We start from the raw sequence: 23,623 nt of genomic DNA, 5'->3' as shown, positions 1-23,623 counted from the left end.
AATCATTTTTAAGCACACAATTCAGTGGTATTGACATGCTTAAATTGCTGTACAACCAGCAGTAGTCTGTCTCCAGAATTTGTCATCATCCTAAAGAGAACTGCTTATTAAAGATATTTTCCATTTGATTCCTGCCTCTGCTAATCTGTCTCATGACTTCTGTGTGTATGATGAGTTGGTCTGTTCTTGATCCCTTATGGAAAGGGAATCCTATCATATTTATCCTTTTGTATCTGTCTTAACCTCAGTGTTTTCAAGATTCACCTGTGTTGTATCATACATCAATATTTCATGCATTTTAAGGCTGCAGAATATCCTATTACATGAAAACATTCTGTGGGTTGCTACATGGCTCTTTTGATAGGGTCTTTTATATTCAAGTTTTTTTTTAATGTAGTCCAGTTTATCTAGGATTTTCTCTTAAGTGTGATTTTGGTGTTATTCCCAGAAATTATCATTCAATCAGATGTTGTGAAGGTTTTCTATGCTTCCTCTGAGAGCTTATTTTGGGTCTGATCCCAGGTGAGCTGTTTTGTACTACCAAGGAAGGAAATTGTCTGCCTTTGTTTTTCAGTAGGTGGACACTCAGTTTTCCCAGCCTTCTTTGATGAGAACATTGTCGTCCATCCTCTGGATGGTGCTGACATCCTTAATGGAAATCATCCATCATATCTTAGGCCATGGTTGTTTCTGTACCATGTCCTAATTATGTAAAGATGGGCATCAGGCCCTATACTCCTTCAGTAATCATATAGCATATTTTCTAATAATGAAAATATACATAGCATGGGATGATAGAGAAGTTATTATATGTAATAAATGAGCATGATAATAAATGAAGGCGACAAGAATAACTTGAAATGATTTAAAGTACCTCTTTATTATACATAGGTAAATGTGGTTTGCTGAGGTTAACAGTATGCTTGTAATAGTTGAACAACAGGCTCATCTATACAGCAAGAGGCATAATCTTTTTCTTTGAATATTGAACTAACATTTCTCTTATAACAGGAAAGACTGACAGGCAGAACTTAGTTTTAGTGGAAAAAAGACCCCCTCAATGCACAATGCTGCTTTAAAGACTATAAAAATCTTCTAAGCACTAACATTATATTTAAGAACAGTGAAAAGGAAAAAAATCAATGAGTACTACAAAGCAAATATTTTCTACATTGCATAAATATAGTTTTATAATTTAAAACAGCAGCAATTTTCAAAAGGTTGGCTGAATTAAAACTTTACACAATATTTATATATATACAACGTATCATTCCAGATGATCTTGGAGTTTTAAAACAGTATATCACAAACCCCAGTTTCTAACCCAAACCTACCACTGGATATAGGTGACCTAAGATACTTTTTACAGCAATTTAAGGAAGAAAGCAAAAAACAAAAGAAACACCCTAATTCTCTTGCATATACACAAGTTACGACATGCTGGCTTTGATTCCGTGTGCATGAAGAGAACTTTAAAATAAAATAAGGACTTTGCATAAATAGCTTTACTTGTTATTAAGCATGAGACCAAACAAATGGAAATTAGTATTAACAATTAAGACATATTTTGATGTAACCAGTACATACACTCTTAATGACGAAGATGAAGAAAGAAATAGTCTATGACAGCCACAGCACCCTGTTTTGAGAAACAGCACCAGGCAACACACAAAGGCAGCATGGAAGAGGTAGTGTACACCAGCTAAGATTTTATGCCCATGGGGGACCTGAATACAGCTCTGTGTTTGGGAAGGGAAGGTGCCAGAGACTGTGGCTCGCAAGTTTTAGACAGAAACGTCGCACCGTGTGGAGCACTATCCAGTACTGCTCCACAGGGCCCCGCAGCTCCAGCTGTCTAAGGGGACGAAAGCATAGGGCACCCTTAAGAATTCCAAGTTTATACATTTTCAGTTCTAGGGAATTCTTTACGCAAACTCAGATCAATAAAAAAAAAAAATTTAAGAGAATTAAATACACTATCAATCATAGTCCTTTAAAAATGCCATTTCTCCTTAGGAGGAAATCTTTTCTTCCTGAGATTTCTTAGGATTTAGCCACTGTTTCCCCCCCTACATTTCATAACAACGTACTTTTCTGTCAGCGTTCCCCTCTGCACCAAGTACCTGACCCACAGCACAGCTTCGGCACTAACCCAGAGGCTTTAGAGAAAGCACACAGAGCTGCTTTCAACGTAGTGCTTCCGCTCAGTTCTGAGATGAGGAAGGTTTTGGACTTCAATCACAGGAAGCTGATTAGGATTCTGGGTGTGAAAAAGGAATTTTGCCTTGTGCCAGCTGCCATCCTGAATCTGTAAAAGAAGAGCAAAATGCTTTCAAATGTAACTGCTTCTCCGAGTATTCATTCTCAACAAGCAGTACTGTAGTATGAATCTTAACAGTTCTTTTTAATAAAAACAAATCTGAGGCCAGTTATTGGGGTGAATGCTAGAAAATCAGAGAATCAGAACAAGCCACAGCTACCTCACCTCCTTGCCAGTTCCTCAGCTGGTCCTGTTTCCTCAGACTGGAAGCTTCTGTGTCCTCATCCCAATGGTTCTCAGCTGAACTGCTGCTCAAAGCCTAAAAGCTTAACCAGCCAAAAGCTTCTAGTTTCTGGTCCTCACACCTTATATATCTTTCTGCTTTCTATCATCACTCCCTGGGATTAAAGGTTCACTTTCTGGGATCAAAAGCGTGCGTCACCATGCCTGGCTATTTCCAGTGTGACCTTGAACTCACAGAGATCCATGCCTCCAGAAGGCTAGGATTAAAGGTGTGAGTGCCACCATTTTCTAGCTTTTGTATCTAGTGGCTGTTCTGTCTCTGACCCCAGGTAAGTTTATTAGGGTGCACAATATTTTGGGGGACACAATACTACCACATTCAGTACCCTTCATAGACAATGTGGATTTCCTTCAAGATTTAGACAGACAGTGATGTTAGCTCTTGTGGGAATACCAGCAGCCGAGGCAAGGGGAATTGTAAGTTTGAGGCCCACTTGGACTACATGGTGTGTTTGAGTCCAGCTTGGGTATATAGAGGCCTAACCCCCCAAAATAAAAAAAAAAAAGATTTAAAGAGAATAGAAAACATTTAGAACAATACTAAATAAATAGTAGTAATTAGCATCAAATATTAAAAGTCGAGGCTAGTCCTTCCTTTTTCTTCTTTTCCTTCCTTGCCCTATCTTCTTTCCCTCCCCCATACTGGGTATGAAAGCTAAGTCCTCTCACTACACTGGTCCCTGGGCTACGTCTCAAGACCCTGCATATACTGATGAGATGATAAGCTACCTACTGTGCTAACACAGCACCTCTTTCTTACACTTAAAGACAGGCTCTCACTAAACTGCTCAGGCTGGCTTTGAACTCACTCTATAGACAAGGCAGGGCTTGAACATATGGTCCTCCTGCCTTAGTCTTTGAAGTGGCTGACCCGTCTCATACCACCAGGCCCATGGTGATAGTGTTAATTGTTAACTTGACAGAATCAAGAATCACCTGGGAGATTGGCTTCTGATCATGTTAGTGGGGGTTATCTTTATTACATTAAGTGGGTGGCAATATTTCGTAGACAGGGGATCCTAGACTACATATGAATGGAGAAAGTCAGCTGGGCCCTAGCACATGTGCATTCATGGATATTATGGATGCTCTGTGAGCATCTCTGACTCACAGTAAACCTTTTCCTCCTGTAAGTTGCTCATGACAGAGTGTTTTATTACAGCATCAGGAAAAGAAACTAAGACAGCAGGCTCCTTTTTGATTTTTACTGCCAGAGGTTAATATAAGCTTTCGGCTTCTGATGGACCCAGGTAGCAGATATGAGTTAGAAGCCTGCAGTGTTCCTAATAACGGTCAGACCCATCTGTTCCTTTTTGAGTATTTATTTGGGGTATGTGTGTGTGTGTGTGTGTGTGTGTGTGTGTGTGTTTTAGGTTAGTGGGGACTGTGGGGAGTTTACCCACCACCCCCACAGCTTCCCAGAGTTTTCTTGAGTGCAATCAGCAGGAAATATTAGATAGAAGGATTTATAGTGGAGAATCTTGCGGAGATAAACAGATAGAAAATAAAGGATAGCCTCGAGAGGGCCTGGAACCTATTCCAATGGGCCCAGATTGTCTCTGGCCCAGGGTTTTTATCGAGACGCCAAGGGGTGGAGCAAAAGACCTCCTCCCCCAGCACAGCCAAGTGCAGAGCATCTCAGACACCTGCACTCAGGCCCGTGGTCCTGATCATCCTCTATTCGGACCTGCTGGGTAAAGCCACGGGGAACCCGAGAACGGGCTCCCACAGGGGACCAATAAGAGCAGTCCTTTCCTTCTACCACATGGGTTCTAATGATTGAACTTAGGTTATCAGGCTTTGGCAGCAGACCTTTTACCCACTGAGCCTTTTTGGCAGCTCCCTCTCCCTGTATTTCTTCAGGGTGGTCACTTTTCCTGGGTACAAGAGGACTAATTATCACAATCTTTGTGTATTAGGTACCGAATAGCCAGAATTGCGTTGTTAGAAGCATTGAATGGTAATCATATTGAATCATCTTAGGTTCCCATCCCTCCCCCTTCTGTGGTTTTCCACTCAAATGGCTTTCTTCTCTGTTCTTTATAAGCCTTCTGCTTCCCACATTACTGCAGCCTCTGCTATTTATGATAAATGACATGGTCAAGACCCATTATAAAATGTTCTATGTTAAATATTCAGCGAGAGAAAGCAGAGAAACACAGTTGCCTAAATTTGTGGAGCTTTTTATTCAGAAGCCAATCTACTTGCTCATAGTCTTGTCATGGTCTGAATTTTAAAATTTGAAGGATCTTTAGTGACTATTTAAGCTAATATCTTCATGTTAGAGCCAAGGCCATTGATGTTCACCAATAAGTCATTTGTCTGATGTCATAAGGTTGGTATGATAACCAGACCTAAACTGTTGGAAAGACACTGACCTGTCAAGCAGACATAATGCAACTGTTAGATTCATTCACTGACTCATCACGCAGACATCGAATGTGCTGCTAAACATTAGGCATAATTGAATGCGCTGTCATTTCTAATTTTATTACAGTGCTTGGGAAATACAAAGGTGACTAATTTGGTTCTGACATCTGAAGTAAACAGCTTAGCAATCTCACTGGGAAGAACAGACATAAATAAGTGATTCAAGATCATGTAAGGCAAGGGCAAGTACAGCCTACAGACAAAGACTGCATACAGTAAGGGCAAGATGTATGGTACAGACAGACACACATACTAAATTCTTCATTGCTAGAGAAGCCAGGAAATATTTTAGGAGATCCAGAATTACCTGGTTCTTAAAGAATGCCAGAAACTTCCAAATGGTGAGAGAAGTCGAGAAAGACATTGCAGAGGAAAGGGAATGGGCACCCCCAACAAAAAGGCAAGGGCAACACCCCCACCCCCACCCCCCACCGGCCAAACCAAGTACAGATACAGGTCAAGTGTGCAGCTGTGAAGTCAGTCTAGCATGGGGTGAGAACAGGTCAAGTATGCAGCTGTGAAGTCATAGCATGCAGTGGGAACAGGTAAAGTATGCAGCTATGAAGTCATAGCATGCAGTGGGAACAGGTAAAGTGTGCAGCTGTGAAGTCATAGCATGCAGTGGGAACAGGTCAAGTATGCAGCTGTGAAGTCAGTCTAGCATGGGGTGAGAACAGGTCAAGTATGCAGCTGTGAAGTCAGTCTAGCATGGGGTGAGAACAGGTCAAGTGTGCAGCTGTGAAGTCATAGCATGCAGTGGGAACAGGTCAAGTAAGCAGCTGTGAAGTCATAGCATGCGGTGAGAACAGGTCAAGTATGCAGCTGTGAAGTTATAGCATGTGGTGAGAACAGGTCAAGTATGCAGCTGTGAAGTCAGTCTAGCATGGGGTGAGAACACCACCTGGGAAAATGGAAATTCAGGCGCGGATACTTTCCTCACATATACAATGGGACTTGAACCTGCTTTACAGGGCTGGAGATCAAATGAGAGTTCAAGCCAACATTGCAAGCTGGCTGTGAGGCATGGAATCTGGAGCTGTGCATACCTGCGGTTGCTCGCTTGCTTCTCCACTAATTAGCTGATAACCTCCGGGAAGTTTCTCAAGCTTTCTGTACCTTCACTTTCTTCCCTATGAAATGGGACTAATCTTTTTGTTTTTTGTTTTTTGTTTGGTTTTTCAAGACAGGGTTTCTCTGTGTAGCTTTGCCCCTTTTCCTGGAACTCACTTGGTAGCCCAGGCTGGCCTCGAACTCACAGATCCACCTGACCCTGCCTCCTGAGTGCTGGTATTAAAAGCGTGTGCCACCACCGCCTGGCTGCTGAAATGGGACTAATCTTATTTGTTTGTCTGGGAGACAATCTCATGTAGCCAAAGCTGGCCCTGAACATCTAATCCTCCTATCTCTACACCGTAACTGCTAAATTTACAGTGTGTACTACCAAGACTGGCTTGGACTAATTTTTTTTACAAACGTATTATGACTAATAAAATAATATTGGACTGTATGTTCAATTACCATATAAAATCAATCAATAAACAGTGGAATTATTATTATTATTATTAATATTATTGTTGTTGTAATAAATAGATCACTCTGGCTGTAGAATAGAGTAGCAGCCAGTGAAAGCCCAGCCAGATCTAGAAAGGTAGGTTGGGGCCTGACTTGCTGAGCTGTATCCCACTCATTGATGCTCAGATTGCATCTCAGAGGTGCTAATGAGCTACTGCTAACTAAGAAAGTTTCTGGGAAGGACTAAAAGTTACATGAACTTGTTGGGAATACTGCTCTCTCTCTCTCTTTTATATATATATAAGAGATTTTCTAGTCGTTTTACATACCAGCCACTGATTCCCCTGCCCTCCCTTCTTCCACCCCCAGCCTTCCCCTCCCCCTAAAATACCCCCCATTCCCACCTCCTCCAAGGCAAGGTCTCCCCTGGGGATTCAGCCCAGCCTGGTACATTTAGTTGAGACAGGTCCAGTCCCCTCCTCCCTGCACCAAGCCTGAGCAAAGTGTCTCAGCATAGGCCCTAGGTTCCAAAAAGTCAGCTCATTCACCAAGGACAGGTCCTGGTCCCACTGCCTGGGGGCCTCCTAAACAGTTCAAGCTAATCAACTGTCTCAAATCAACTGTCTCACTTATTCAGAGGGCCTAGTCCAGTTCCATGGGGGCTCTTCAGCTATTGGTTCACAGTTCATGCATTTCCACTAGTTTGGCTATTTGTCTCGGTATCTCTTGCTCATATAATCCCTCCTCTCTCTTGTCGATTGGACTCCTGGAGCTCCACCTGGGGCTTGGCCATTGATCTCTGCATCTACTTCCATCAGGGACTGGAGAGATGGCTCAGAGGTTAAGAGCATTGGCTGCTCTTCCAGAGGACCTAGTTCAATTCCCAGCACCCACATGGTGACTCACAGCCATCTATAATGAGATCTGGTGCCCTCTTCCGGCCTGCAGGCATACATGCAGGCAGAACACTGTGTACATAATCAATGAATTAAATAAAGAGAGTAAGAGCAATCTACTTTTGACCATTTACCTATGAAAAGAAATGTAGAAAAAAAAGGTCTCCAAGAAATGGCAAGAGATGTTGAATCATGGACTTAATTATACATTAAGGTGGAAAACAATGCTACTTAAAAATAATTAATGAAAAATTAATTATATATAACCAAGTTTGTCCAGTATCTATGACTTCATTTCAGTAGGAAAAAGGTGAGCTAAAAGTCAAATACCAAGAGGGCCAGTCAGTCCACAACTGTATTCATATTTAATTGTGTAAGAGTTAGCAAAACCAAATAAAGTAACAATTATATGACTTGTCTTCCGTGTAGCATAAGGAGCATATAGAGCAAAAACCATGAAACAAATATATTTATGTGCATGCTTTATCAGTCAATTGATGAGTTGAGCTATCAATCCACTCATTCATCTATCCAAATATAATTACCTCACCTGAGGACTAACATCTATGCATTAACATCTGTTTTACACATAAAAATACATAAAGAGGGGTTGGAGAGCTGATTCATCAATTAAGAGCACATACTGCTCTTATAGAGTTTGGCCTCCAGCACCCACATTAGACAGATCACAACTGCCTATAACTCCAGCTCCCAGGGCTCTGATACCTCTTGTAGCTTCCATGAGCACGTGTACATACATGGCACACACAAACACACAAAGATATGCACAAAATTAAAAAATAAGGGGCTGGAGAGACTGCTCAGTGGTCAAGAATACTTGATTTTCTTGCAGAGGATTCAGGACTCACAACCATGTATAATTCCAGTTCAGGTGACCTAGTGTCTGACCTAAAAAGGCATCTGGCACACATCTGGTGCACATATATACATGTAGGCAAAACATTCATACATGTAAAAAAATCTTTTAAAATAAGTCTTTAAAAAAGACATTAAAAGACCATAAATAAGCTGGGCATAGTGGCACATGGGGGGCAGAGGCAGGTGGATATCTGAGTTCAAGGCCAACCTGGGCTATATAGCAAGCTCTAGGATATCCAGGACTATATGGAGAAACCCTATCTTAAAAAACAAAACAAAACAAAAATCCATGAATAACCTATTAACATAATACAAAATTGACAATATATACATTTCTAGATAGGTAGATATAGATAGATAATGGTTGTTTATGGAAAACGTAGGTATGCTAAGGACCTTAAAACTTAGAACCCTTCTGTAGTTTCAGTTTGCAAGGAAAGTCCTATTCTCATCATTTTAAGTCACATTTCTGAAAGTGCCATTCTATGGTAATATTTTATATGTGCACCCCAATAAAACTTATCTGGGGATTAGAGAACAGAGCCAGCCACCAAATTAGACATAGAGGTCAGGTGTGGTGGCACACACCTTTAATCCCAGCACTTGAGATCTCATGCCTTTGCCACCAAGTGGGAAGCACACATGCCTTTAATCCCAGCACTAGGAAGGAAGAAAGGTGGCAGGGCACAGAAAGGTATGTAAGGCGTGAGTAAACAGGAAGTCTCGCGCTAGAGGCTGAGGAGTTGGTAAGGTGAGGTTGGCTGTGGCTTGTTCTGTTTCTCTGATCTTCCAGCTTTCACCCCAATATGTGGTTCTGGTTTTTTTTTAATTAATTAATAAGACCATTTTAAGATTTGTCTTACATCTGGCGTTCAAGTGGAAGAAGTTTGTCTGGACCTCTGAAACTTCTGTCTACACCATTCTCTTACCTTGCAGTCATCTGAGAGGACTTTAGGTTCAAGTAGAGTGTTTTCTCCAAAAGTCTGACCATTCCATCCTTTGAAACTAATCGGCAATCCTGGGCCATCTGCCTGTGTGCTTGTCCACCTTGGGGTGCTTAGACAGTGAACGGTGATAATGTGGGTGGCTTCTGAGCTCAGCAAATGAAGAAAGTTCATCTGCACCTTGCCAACTCCAAACTCCAACTAGTATCATAGAAATAAGAGTCATGTTATAACACATGGTGATACAGGGAATTTCAAGGAAGGGCAGCCTGAGAAATCTGAAATTTAAATGCCAATAGGTGGAATGCTGGCAAAGGTTTACTCATTGGTTCCTGGTGGTGGTGGTGGTGGTGGTGATGATGTGTGTACATGTGTGATCTCTGATTCTGATTATAAGGGTAGAAACACTGCTGTCAGACTACCAAGGTGATGCCAGTGGGCATGGGCTGAGAAAGGATGTTGACAACAGGTGTTTTTTTGAGTCTGTGTGAACTGGCTGCAACATATCATTAGGCTACTACATATAATAGTCTAATAAAATAATTTTTATAGTGTTATTTGCAACACAGTAATAATTGTTATTTTCTTGGCATAATGCTATAATCTTTTTTTCATGAGAGTCTTCATTTGAGATTACTTTTGTGTGACTTTCATAAGATATGTTACAAGTTTGGAAAAATAATTTGGTTGAGTAATTTTAATTTTTGGTCAAATCCTAAGGTAGTTGCAAACTGAGTCAGCAGGAAATGTTTACTAAGGGAATGTATACATGAACCAGCCTTAACTAATAGCATGTACAGTACAGGGGAAAACAGATATTAGCAAGTCTGACTATACATTCCCATATTTGGAAAAGGGAGTAAATATTTCTGTAGCTCCACACACCACTACCACTATCGCCATCATAATCATCATCATGATTACCATGGTCATTATCATTGTCAGCATAATAATCATCATAATCATCATCAACATTACCACCACCACCACCACCACCACCACCATCATTGTTAATACCACTACCACCATCATTGTCACCACCACCACCACCACCACCACCACCACCACCATCATCATTACCACCACCACTATCATTGTTAATACCACCACCACCACCATCATTGTCACCACCACCACCATCATCATCATTGTCAAGACCATCACCACCATCATCATCATTGTCTAAACCACCACCATCATCATCGTCACCACAACCATCATCATCATCATTGTCAACACCACCACCATCAGCATCATTGTTAACACCACCACCATCATCATCGTCACCACAACCATCATCATCATCATCATTGTCAACACCACGACCACTACTACCACCCTCATCATCATTGTCAACACATATTTCCATATCGAGTCAGGTATGTATAGAATACCAGCCTTCCCCAGCCTTGGTTACCTTGTTGATAAACTGGGGTTATAACACCCACTTTGTGGGTCTGCTAAGAGCCTTAACTTGGTAGATTATGACAATTTTCTAATTGTTGAAGTCTGATTAGGCAGTAAACAATTATTTTTCAAAATTTTGACTGTAACTCTCTTGGAATATGTCTATTAATTGTTTTGATTATGGTATTACTAGTTTTACTATTCAACATTAATAAAATTTCACACTAAAAGCACAAAATAAAACAACAAAGGTGATTATCCACTCTCAGCCACAGAGTAGAGCAAGCCCTTCAGTAGCCTGTGGTTTCATTCCCCAAGGAGCTGCTCTTCACAAACATTTCTGATTTCTGGTCTTTCTATTACCTACCAATGGGAGAATTGATTTAGTTATGGAAGAAACTAGCACATTGTTCTTACTGCTTCTATCTGGTTTGTTCAAAATTTCCCTTCTTTTATCTCCTTTCTACAAAATCCTCAGGCAACTCCCAGGGCATTGAGGATTAGAATATGGATGCATGTTTTATACAGAGATCTGTTGTGTTCTTCATTTAGAGGTACGTGGGTGCCCTAGGGATGGAGCAGTCCTCCTTCCTCTGTTACGGTGAAGAGTGGTGAATGTCCACTGACTGAGATTGCACAGTAGAAAGCCCTGTTCCATGAAGGAGAACAGCTCAGTGAAAACCAGCTGCTCACTGTGCCTTTAAGCCTTCTTAAGATGGAGAGAACACATGATAGGCTTGTGCCAGCTCTTTGCCTATGAGAAAATTGGCAAAGCCAGTTTAATCAGAAAAAGAAAGAAGTGCAATTTTTATTTCAAGTTGTTATTAACAGAACTGGGCTTTGGGATTTTAAAATACTTGTAACTGTCACTGTTGTATGAAACTAATCTACATTTATTCTAAATAGTGTGTTTACAGACTTAGTCTCAAAATGTTTAAATAATATTCAGTGAATGTTTGTGGGAAGTTGTTCTAAGTCAACCATACAAACCAGCAAGCTTCTGTAGCAAAATTCTTTTAATGATGATGCAATTTTCAACAAAGCTGTAGGTAATGGATTGCTGATCAGAACAGTGCAGCTGATCAGAGGTTTTCTAAGGTCTATGCAGGTTTGAAAACACAGCTCCATGCTGCGCAAGCTTTAGGGAATAGAAGAAACAAGATCCATGGAATATACCACACTGAACCAATCATAAGGCACCCAGTCAAACTTTCAAGATTTATGGCAGTTAACTTTTTTTTTTAACAGTGAGAACTGGAGAGATGGCTTAGTGGTTAAGAGCAATTGATGCTATTGCAGAGGACCTGGGTTCAATTCCCAGCACTCAGGTGGCTCACAACCATTCATAACTTCAGTTCTAAGGAATCTGATGTCCTCCTTGACTTCTCCAGGGACCAGGTATGTACATATTGCACACACATATATGCAGGCAAACACTTCTTACATATAACAAAAATAGATCTTTAAAAATATTTTTAACAATGAAAGTATTCTCATATATGATAGAGAATGAAGGGTAAAGGGCACATTTTAATTTTATTCTTAAAAACCCACAATTATATGACAGAGTTTTTTTTTTTAATCCTTGTTTATGAATACTCTACCGTACACAGGCACATGTCCTAAAATTCGGTACACACCTTTGTCACAGAAACAGGAGATAAACATGTTTGGCCACCAGCACTAAAATTGCAGAAAACCTCAAAGGCATCCGAAGAGCACCCAAGATTTGGATCAATCCAGTATTTTCCTGTTAATTTATAACAAAACCACAAGGTTATTTCAACTGTCTACAAAAATTGCATGGACTTATATATTGTGACAACTAAGAATGAAAACTCCTGAAAAGAATCTATGTTGGCAGAGACTAATTGGCTGATCAGAAGTTCAGTACTGGGGAGAGACTGGAATGTTGTAGGCCCAGAGGCTAATTACCTAGTCTTGGGCTAGTTCTAGGATCCCCTAGAACAGTTATTGCTTGCTCACATCTGTTTCTGGACTACCACCTTGTGACTAATAGGTAGAAACCTTTTAGAATCTATTAATTTAGCAGACCATTAGCTTCCACTGTTCCAGAAGCTAAGAATGTCACCAGATAGCATCTTGGGCCTATGTAAAAGCTTCACCCATCTCACTGTAACCGCCTCTGTGATGTACCTACCAGTGTATTTAACTTGCCTTGATTTGTATCTTTCTGTGTTCTGTACTTCATAAAACCACTTCCACACATTGGAACGTGGAAGTTGGGGTAACTTAAATCTGTGTTTCTGAGCCATAGTTGCTCAAAATGGCCCTAAAAGAAACTGTCTCTTATTCTCCTTAAGATAAGAGGTATGTTTTTTATATACATGTTGACATATCACAATTTTATCTGTTAAAATACATAGCTGATTGTAAACACCTATGTTTAGTGAGTGAATGAAAGCTACAAGCATGTAAAATTGTTACCCAGAACTGTATTTTCAAGAGCCTATCAATATAAAAAGCATTTCGTAATTTTAATCAAAATGATAGATAGACTGAGTTCACTGCTTTGGATTATGGATAAGTAGGTGGTGGTTAAGGCCTTCCTGTGAGATGGCTCAGAGGGCAGAGGTGCTTACCACTAAGCTTCATGACCTGACTTTGGTCCCTGGGACTCCCATGGTAGAAGGAGAGAACTGACTTCTGCAAGTTGCCCTATGATCTCTGCATACTCACTGCGGCATGTGTGTACCCACACAAAATAAATGAATGTAAAAAAAATTTAAAAAGGAAAAGGTCAACTAGAAGAGAATTATCTGAAGTTACACAATTATTATTAAAGTTGTAGTTAATGTATATTTCTGGTCTAAATTATTTATAGAGTTTAAAATGGAGATTTCATTTCAATAGAAATGATTCCAACCTAGCTGAAGAAAATAATAGTGATGAGTAAAAATAATAAAATTGGGCTGGAGAGATGGCTCTGAGGTTAAGAGCACTTGCCGCTCCTACAGAGGACACGGATTTTATTCCTAGCCTCTACATGGCAGCTCACAGCTGTCTTGTTATTCCAGAAGATTCAGTGCTCTCTTCTGGCCTCCCCAGGCTCTGCTACCCACCCGTGGTGCACATGCACACATGCAGACAAAACCGTAAAATTAAAAACCAAAAAGTTCTATTTTATTCTCAGAAAGAGAAATACGCAATTAAACAGTGACTATGTTTGTGTTCTTCCCTTCAGAGCTGGAAGTGGGCAGGACTGAAGTCTCTATACTTCGTTCCTGCCAGCCAATCGATAGCTAAAGTGAGGGGCAGAGAATAGAATGGTTGTTTAGGAAATGCTCAGCTTGAAAGGCATGTACTAGCCTCCTGATTCCAATGACAGAATATTCAAATAGCATCTGATTCCAAAAACAGGAACAGGAACTTTGGAATCATGTGCTTCAGCTTTATTGCGTTAAGAAAACAAGGCTGTCAAATAATTTTTTATCAAGTGTCATTTCCTACCGCAGGCTGAGATTATGTTCCTTTCTACCTTAGAGAGTCCTCTAGCTCATCCCGAGTTTCCCCTGCCTTCCAACACCCTTCAATCTTGTCCCTCCATCCTTCTAACATGCCCACAGACACATATTTGCTGAACTGGTGGTTCAAAGGCAAGGACTGTACTCAGCGAGGGTGACTTTCAAACTGCAGTGAGCACAACCCATCTTAGTGGCTCCACCCAGCAGAGCTGCTGGTTCATGAAGTCCTGGGCGCAGCTTGAGAATCTGCATTTCAAATAAAAATCTAATTGTCGTCCAGGGACCATGTTTGGAGAACTCATTTCTTGACAAAGAAGGAAAGAGTGAAGGACTTTTGCCTTTATCAGATTCCTTCAGAATCCTCAATATTTTATACATTCGTAGAAATCATAGCTGATTTCTCTCCGGAATCCCATACAGACTTCCAGTTTTATCCAAGGGAGTAAATGCACACCCTCATCCATCATCTCTTCGATTTCAAGAAAATTTTTCCTACTACTGTGTGAGATATTTTTGTATAGATGAAAGTTGTTCCCTCAAGCTTTCATCCTCTGTGTGGTGGCATGCTTTGAATTCAGGTACCGTGTTGCACAGTGGGGATCTGGCAGGAGGTTCATGGTAATATGAGACATAGTTTATCTTAAATCTATTTTATGAGCCTTATATCTTTATGAGCCAAAGGGTTCTAATTCAAAATTAGCTCTGCCCCGAGGGCATTGCTTCTCTCTCTTCTCTTTCATACAAGTTCTGCCCTGCTCATAGAGTTGGGTGTGGGAAGATGTCTCTTTTGCTGCTTCCTCCAGATCATTTTCCTTAAAACTGTTCTCCCTTGAAACATTCTATGTTGCAATGATTACCATCATGTTATATCATCTGTTATCATTTCCCAGGGCAACTACTGAAAATATTTGAATATTTAAATTTCTGTCTTGTTATTACTTTCAGAAAAATCTATGTATAACCTCATTGTTGGTATTTAAAAAAAAACCAAAACCCACATCAACACTACTCCTAACGCCTTGGCCCCTCTGCTCCTGATACTCCAATTTCCTCTACTCCAACCATTAACTCCCAAGGCTGTATACCCTAACCTGTACTACCTACAACCCTACCTTCTCAACAATTCCATCCCTTTGCTTCTTCCTGCTTACTCCTTCTAGTATCTTTATTCAATAGTTTCTTTGATTCCATCAGGACCGACTACCCAATGACGTCATCAGTTCTTGATGTCCTCATGCCCCTCCTGCAGTCTCAAGTTCAGAGTTCTCTCCTCCATTGAAGGACATTACTCAGACAAGCTCTTAGCTCCCTTGCCCCCATCTCTTCATTGTATTTGTCTTACAAAATCCAATCCTAAATAAGAGTCATTTTCCTGACTAATCTATAGAAAGCAAAACTGGGCTGACCAGACTCACCTTAACTTAACATGTTCGGGGAATTAAGTTTTTAGCAAAGCAAAAAGACATACTATTAACTATACAGGTGATTATAGACTAAAAAACGAAAACAAAATGACACAATTTTTTGGCAGTTAGTGTTTCTCTTCCTTAAGTGGTGATTGATCCTCTGGGTTTAAGACATTTCCTTAATGATTTTCTCTAAACCTACTTTTATATTCCTGACCAATGTACTTGAACAGGATGAGAAATTCTATTTTGATGTTTGCTGATTCTAGTTGGGGCACATTTAAATTCTATTAAACCACATTGTTAGGGAGTGCTGTAGAAGAGAATTTATGATTTTTTTAAAGTGTTGTCAACTTTGATGGCTTTGAATTACCAAGGACTAAGATGTGTTCCTGTCTGTCACCCCTAGGGTCAGCCTTCCCTATATCATGTTCTACCTTGCAAATACAAAGTATAAACAAAGGACACAGGACCGAGGTGGTTTCAGAAATATATCCTCCTCAAAGACTATTTCAGTTTGATGACATTATAATGGCTTTTGCTGATGTTTTATCGAAATGACTGAGATTGGAAGTAAACACATTGCAGATCTCAAATGTTCTGAAATGAAGAAATTAAACATGAGAAGGACTTACCATCTGAAACCTTGTACTCACAGCTGAGCAAATCCTTGCAGATCCGTGCTGGGTTATCTCGTGTGCCCAGAGGATTCTTGATGCTGCTCAGTAAACTGCTAAGGTAGGTCAGGGTTTTGAATATTTCTGCACTGGGGTTGATTAAAGTCACTTCAGTATTCTGGTAACTCTGCCAAGTCATCACAAGAATCATATAAGCAAGAAAACCCCAATAACAATCTGGACAAGGCAGAATAAGACTGTGATCCTAATTGCTGAGAATAGGGTAGAAAGTATATATCTTTATATCTAAGCATGGATATCTGCTTACTAATCCTGGATCCCAATAGGAGGTCAGAGTTTAGTTTGTAAGTTGACAAGAGACTTAATGATTATTATGCCTATTGCATCATGCTTTTTAAAACTCCATATAAAATAATCAGTTTAAAATTTTATTTTAAACTTTATTGTAAAACTTTCAAAAAATCATACACTGAAATTAATCAGAACCAAAGACTATTTAACTTAATGATCTTCTGCACAGTCAGAATAGCCATCCTGAGGCTGTGGAGCTTCACACTGGATCATATACTTTTACTATCAAATACATTTTTATGTACTTATCTAACACACAAAATGAAAAACCCATGACAGGGTGAAAACTAGAAGAACAACTAGCTTTCTATTCTCATTCATAACTCATGTCCACTATCCACATCAAGTTTTCCTCAGACCTTGATGTTTAGCTTTTTGGGTTTTCTTTTCTATGTGGTATCCTAGACATACACATACACTTGCTATGTATATACATAGACGATTGACCAGATTCAACAAAGGGGGAGAACATGCTTCTTGTTCTTTCTTTCTGAGATTAAATGAAATGAGTGATCATGACAAGTCTTACTGTAAGAAATATGGTTAATTTTACTTTACTATCTTCCCAACAGTACAGAAGCCCTTAAAAAATAAGTCCTTTAAAAGCCCTAGATGTTTTGCTTTAAATATTTTTCTTATGAAACATCCTGTGCATGTATTTCTGTTTTATTATACTTGAAAACAGTTTCAGATTTTCTGTTTTAAATACAACCTTTGAGATAATGCCACATTTTAGCTTTCAATAAACTGCCAATATAAATAGAGACAGATATATTACCTCCATCTGCAGTGCAGAATTTGATGCAATCAGGGATTGAATAGCAGCATTGATATCCATTAGTCTCTGTGTAAAACAAAACCATTTGAGATTGCAATAAGATCAAGACAGTGTTCTGAAGAACTCTGTGTTCAGTATGTTCTGGGAACCTTGCTGTTAACGTCTGCTAGATTGATCTGAATGGAATCTGCAACTCTTATGATGACAGATCTTGCAAATAATGGCTAGCTATTTTATATGAAAGACAACATGCAGCCTTCATCCTGACCCCACAGGTCTCCTTCAGACAGGACCTGGTCTACAGCTTACTAATGGAAGCTGTGTGTTCTGCTGCATGGAAGTGTGTGTACATCATTTCTCAAATGGAAGAAGAATGAAACACAACCCCTCCATGTAATAAATTGCACACTGAAGAATAAATAACTGTAGTAATTTTTAACAGTTCCATTCTTGGAAGGAAAGTAGAATAAAATACTGCTGTCCTGAGGTAGTCACCGCAAGAGCCCAATCTGATACTTTTGTGGTCTTAAAAACAATTTCTGAAGTTGGAAAATGTACCATTAGTCCCAAAAGAAATAACAGACAAACTCAATCTGCTCCTGCATTTAATAAAAAGATATTTTAAGAGAAAAACTCAGGATGACCATTTGTAATAGTCTTTTTATAATTAAAAAAAAAAAGTCTTGGAAATGAAGAAGCCTGAGCTGTGGGAAGGCTCTGGAAATCACATCTGTAAGTGAGGTAAGCCATCTGATTTGTCTCAGAAAGATTATGATACTGGGATACCTTATTTGCAGGCCCATAGGATAAAAGCTGCTTATCAACAGTTCATTCTCAAGTCATGGCTGGTAATTGGAAAAGCCATTTAAGATGATGGAACAATCAATAAAGAACACTTCCCTCCCCCCCCCCCCCCCCCGTCTGCACATGTGGTTTTCATATTGGAAAAGGATTCACTTATTCTGCATACATGTATTTCCAAACACTATGGTAAGTATTGAGGAGAGAATGTTAAGCAAGGAAGAAAATTGTTCCAGTGGAGGTTAATGTTAGAGGAGAAACAAGCAGAGATCACCTGACCTAAAACCACACAATTATATACTGTTATATGTGCAATGGAGGAAAAGTGTACGGGGTTATGAAAGAAATTGGTGAGCCAAAACCAGAGAATGCAAGACATCGGTGAGGGAACATTTTCTGGTGGTAGTGATATCTGAGTGGAAATAAAGAATAGGAGAATGGTTAGGGAAAGGGAGAAGAGCTTCCCAAGCGTAAATAACAAGCCTAGATAAAGTCCATGAGATATGACCTGTTCAAGAAGCAGGAAAGGTTAGGCTAAGAACTTTTTCTGCAGATTAACCAATCCTATAGTTTGAGACACAGTCTTGCTATGTAACTCAAGATGTCTTTGAACTCACTATCCTCCTGCCTCAGCAACCCCCATTACTGGGATTATTGGTGCATGCCACCATTCTAGCTCCTGGTGTGTGATTAAAAGTATTAGTTAGAAGACCTAGCACAGTGGCTCTCAAGCTCTTTAGAATTAGAAGGCTCTTGGACTTTTAATATGACTGAGTGGGACTGGGGCTGTAATTCAGGAGTAAAGCACTTTCCAAGCATACATTAGGCCATGGTTTCCATCTCCAACACCATAAAACACAAAAACCAACCAACCAGAAGTATAGTTGAGTATCTTAAAAGACTTGCTTGTATGAGTTATAACTGTTGGTATTTGCCAAAGTAGAGATATGAACATAAGATTTAAAATGACTTATTAATTGCTTAAAATAATAATACACCGATTATTTAATAAAATCACCAAAATATTCTTATGTATTGTTTTTATAAAACAAACAAAAACTCATAAGTATGTTGTTGCCTTATGCTTTTACATATCTTTGATGTTTAGGTTAATGATGAAAGGTAAAAGCTCACATTTGTTTCTGTAGTCAATGGATTTGCTGTTTCCTTTTACTATTTCTAATATTGTTTTGACTCAGATCATTAGAACAGCCATTCTCTTTCATAAAACTGGGCACTGTCTACTTTTAGAATTATAAATAAGAGGCAAAGGGCTTTTAAGCTAAATTTATTACAATTTTGAGTTTGGACAAAGTCAACAGCCTGCAAAATTTGATAGACACAGAAGGAACAGAACAGGACCGACATCACTTCAGTTTTACTTCCTGGACATCATCATTATTTGACCTTTCTAGTGGTTTCCTGGAAGACATCTAAGACTATCTTCATTTTACCCAATCCAGCAGTCATCCAGTGCAACACAAGGGTATCCATGGGAGCATTTCCTAACAGTATATGCAGTGAATGTTTTAACTTTGTCTAAAACAGTAGAGAATGAAGCAACTACTGGGATAACCAAAAGTTTCCAAGAAAAGCTAGAGAATGTGATGTCTTAGAGACTTTCAAAAGTTGTGACGATATTCCAGGATCTGAAACTTCATGCGATGTTAGCACTATATATGTGCTCAGAGTCCTGAGAGATGCTAAGCTGTTAGCTTTGGCTGATCTGGAGGCTCTGTCACAGCAGTGAAGATTAAGGTGTAATTGTCAACTGCCTGGCTGAGCACTGAAATGGTACCACAATTACCCACAGATCCTATTAGCAAAATGGTAGCCTTATCATCCTTGGTGTTTAAGAAAATCTAGTAGGAAACCTCTTACAGAAATTAGCTAAGCACTAAGCTCAGCAGTGACTTCAATGTTCACACATAGCAAAGAATGTAGAGATTACATGATTCAGAAATGTCAATCAACAACAATGAAAAGCAACAAGAATAATTCAGGTTGAGGGCAAGAATATGATTTCTAGGGATGTGACATTGTACTATGCAAAACATCTTCTTTTCAATAAGAACACACTTGCTTCTGTATATCTGGGGATTCTACATCTTCAAGTTCAAACAAACATGATCAAAAGTATAAAAAATTTCATCTGTACTGGACACATACAGACTTTTTCTTGTTATTCTTACCTAAACAATATAGTGTAATAAATAGTTCTATTATGTTGTATTTTATATGTAATTTCAAGATAACTTAAAGTTACAAGGAGCATTTTCAGATGATTTAAAGGTTGTAGGTTATATGTACATTATATGCCAATTTTTATAAGGAACTCAAGCATTTGTGTATTTGAGTATTAAAGGGAGTCTTTGACCAGTTTCCCTTGTGAATTCCAAAAGATGACTATTACAAGACCTGCAAGAAATAGGTTAGTGTGGGCACTAGACAAGAAAACAAGCAGTCAATAGAAACTCTCTGAGGGCTCAGCAAGGTGGCTCAGGAGTAAAACTGTCTGCCCCTAAGCATGATGACCTGAGTTCAATCCCCAGGGCCCACATGGTGGAGGGAGAGAACTGGTATAGCGAGTTGTTCTCTGAACCCTGCCAGTGCAGACTGACACCTGTGCTCCTCCTAAAATAAAGTTAAAGAAGGAACTGCCTGTGAGAAATCTCAGACTGTGTAAGACAAAGACATTGACTTAGCAATGTTTGAAGAATTAAAAGGACCTGTTTTTATAAGATTAAAGAATGGTGAACACATTTTATTAAATAAAAAATTCCAAACTGGAGACAGAAATTACATCGAACAGGCCCACACAGAAACTCTGAAGCTGAGGAGCATAGCTGAAATAAAAACTTACTGTACAGACCCAACGATAGATTTTAGTGATGAGAAGAAAGCACCAGTGACTCTGAAGATGATCTAGTCTGAGTAGAAAGGAAAAAAGAGTGAAGCTGAATAAACACAAATTTAATGTCTTGATGGATGTTGCCAAGCAACCACAGATGTAATGGGAATAAAAAGAAAGGTAAAAGGGGGCCTGATATTTGAAATAATGGCTATAACCATGCCAAATTTGATGAGAAACATTAATATACACATTTAAGAACCCCGTGAACTTCCCTCACTCTTAAGGAGTAAAATGTTGGGAAGTTGGGGCAACAGGATCATGAATTTTAGCATAGCCTGGACTACATAGTGAGTTATAGGAAACCTCGGCCATCTAGGAAGACAGTATCCCAAACAAACTAAAACAAAGAAAACAAACAGAATGCTCAACACTATGGACAAAAATAGAATGTTAAAGTCAGAGCTAGGAGAGGTTAACCAATCCAGAGACACTCAGAGTAATAGATGACTTTGTTCAAAACCCATAGAAGTGAGAAGGCAGTGTGGCAGGGTGTGGAAAGACAGGTGAAATGTTCAAACACAAAGGGAAATTAAGACATTTTCAGATAAACAAAAACTGACATGCTTTAACACTAGTCTGCCTTGCATAAAAAAAAAAAACCTAACGAGGAACTAGAGGGTTGGCTCAGTGGTTAAAAGTCTTTGTGGCTCTCACAGAGAACCAGAGTTCAGTTCCCAGCACCTATATCATGTGGCTTACAACCATCTGTAACTCCAGATCCAAGGGATGTGGGAGTCTCTTCAGGCAACCTCACATACATGAAGAGTTGGACATGGTAACATTTGAGGCCTTTGATTCAGTCCAAAATATTGCCTCACCCACTCCAAAAGTAGAGAGGACACTTATGCTGGGTGTAGTGATGCATGCTTACAGCCCCAGTATTATGAAGGATGAAGAGGAGGAGGATTGAGCCTACAGTGTAGCCTAGGCTACACTGTGATTCTAGGTCATCTTGGGTTACTTAGCAAGATCCTGTCTCACAATGCCAAACCACTGGGCTTAGGCTCCACAATTCTGCATTTTGATTGGTTGTGGTTTTCTGTAGTGATCTCCATCTGTTGCAAAGGGTGGTTCCTTTGATGAGGGTTGAAGAGTACACTTAACATGGGTATAAGGACAAATGTTTGTAGGTTGTTGTTAGGGATTATGCTGGCTTAGTAAATTAGTGGCTGTACAGCTCCTCCAATATTGATGACTTGACTAGCACTGAGTAGCTAGCTAGATTTCCCATACTCGGCATGGTCTTCTTCTTGTTGAGCAGGTCTTACTTCTGGGGACATTGCAGATGAGGTAACAGAAAATTGTAAGAGCCAGAGGCACAGGGAGTTGGCTGCGAAACTGAGGTCTCAACTCTACACAAAGAACTACAGACAACTGAGGAAAGCTGAGATTGGGAGAGGTGGCTTTTCCTGGGGAAGAACTAGCAACAGGTTGTGTAGTGCTAAATGGTCAGCCCTGAAAACGAACACACAAGGAGCATTCTATAAATGGAACATGTTTTATTTAGGAGTGTGTGTGTGTGTGTGTGTGTGTGTGTGTGTATACACCTATATGCATGCAGTAATAATTAGTGTAAAAAGAGACCATGAATATGAAGGAGTGTGGGGAGGGGTGTATGGGAGAGTTTGGAGGGAGGAAAACAAAAGGAAGAAATGTTATAATTATATTATAATCTTAAAAATAAAAACCAAACCAAATCAAACCCAGAAAAGGAGTGCTTAATGGGAAGTGGGCAGGTGTTATGGAACCCACTGTAGCTCTTTCTCAAAAGTTTAAATATAGGATTGCTATGTGATTCAACAATTTCATTAACAGCTATGCAACCAAATGTGTTGAAAACTGGGGCTCAGATATTTATATATCTGTGTTACTGGTATTATTATTTAAAGTGTCTAAAAGATGTGTGCAATGTAAGCATTCATCTGGATAAACCAAAAGTGTTGTGTAAATTTAATGGAATATTAGTTAGACTAAACATAATTAAATCTGATATATGCTTGTAACATGGTGAAAAGTCCAGTTATGTTAAAGGGAGTAACTCAGTCACAGAAGAGCAGCTAGTGCATGATTAACTCATGTAAATACCTAGATTAGTCAAGTCCATTAAGACTTGGTGGTTGCCAGGGCCTTGAGAGAAGGAAAACTGGGAGTTAATTGTTTAGTCGATAGCGTCTCAGTTTGGGAAGCAGAGAAGGGTTCTCGGTGGTGACACTGGCTACAAAACTGTAGATATGACTAAAGCAAGAAGTACATTTACATGTGTTAACAATGGCAAAGGCCGTGCTATATATGTGGCACCAAAACGAAAAATACCATGTAAATATGCTGGTTATCCAGCAGAGTTTGGGTTGGGAATGTCTCCCAGAGGCCCACATATGAAAGATGTGGTCCCCAGTCTATGGCGCTGATGGATGTGGTAGAATCTTCAGGAGATGGGCTCTCATACAACGAAGCTAGGTCATTAGGAGTGTGACTTTTGGGACGTCAGTCTCTGACTCTCACTTTGTTACCCTCTGATGATCTGTGATGTCATAGGCCCAAAGCAATGTAGCCAAGTGGCTACTCACAGAACCTCGGAAACTTTGAGTCAAAATAAACCTTCACCCCTTCAAGTTGTTT

At 39.6% G+C, this 23,623-nt stretch overlaps 1 protein-coding gene across 1 annotated transcript in view; it reads right to left on the bottom strand.

Annotated features, from left to right (window-relative positions):
• Positions 1 to 859: 859 nt before the first annotated feature.
• The window catches only part of Col24a1 (collagen type XXIV alpha 1 chain), a 269,283-nt gene continuing 246,519 nt past the window's right edge, over positions 860 to 23,623 (bottom strand). Inside the window, 5 exon segments of the mRNA XM_037207167.1 lie at positions 860 to 2,308; positions 9,210 to 9,425; positions 12,272 to 12,381; positions 16,158 to 16,326; positions 17,290 to 17,355. Coding sequence (XP_037063062.1) covers positions 2,162 to 2,308; positions 9,210 to 9,425; positions 12,272 to 12,381; positions 16,158 to 16,326; positions 17,290 to 17,355 — 708 coding nt within the window. The 3' untranslated portion in view covers positions 860 to 2,161.

Source organism: Peromyscus leucopus, chromosome 6 (assembly GCF_004664715.2).
Source record: "Peromyscus leucopus breed LL Stock chromosome 6, UCI_PerLeu_2.1, whole genome shotgun sequence".
Lineage (NCBI taxonomy): Eukaryota > Metazoa > Chordata > Mammalia > Rodentia > Cricetidae > Peromyscus > Peromyscus leucopus.
Note: the sequence above shows the minus strand (reverse complement) of the source record. Positions and strands in the feature narration are given on the sequence as shown.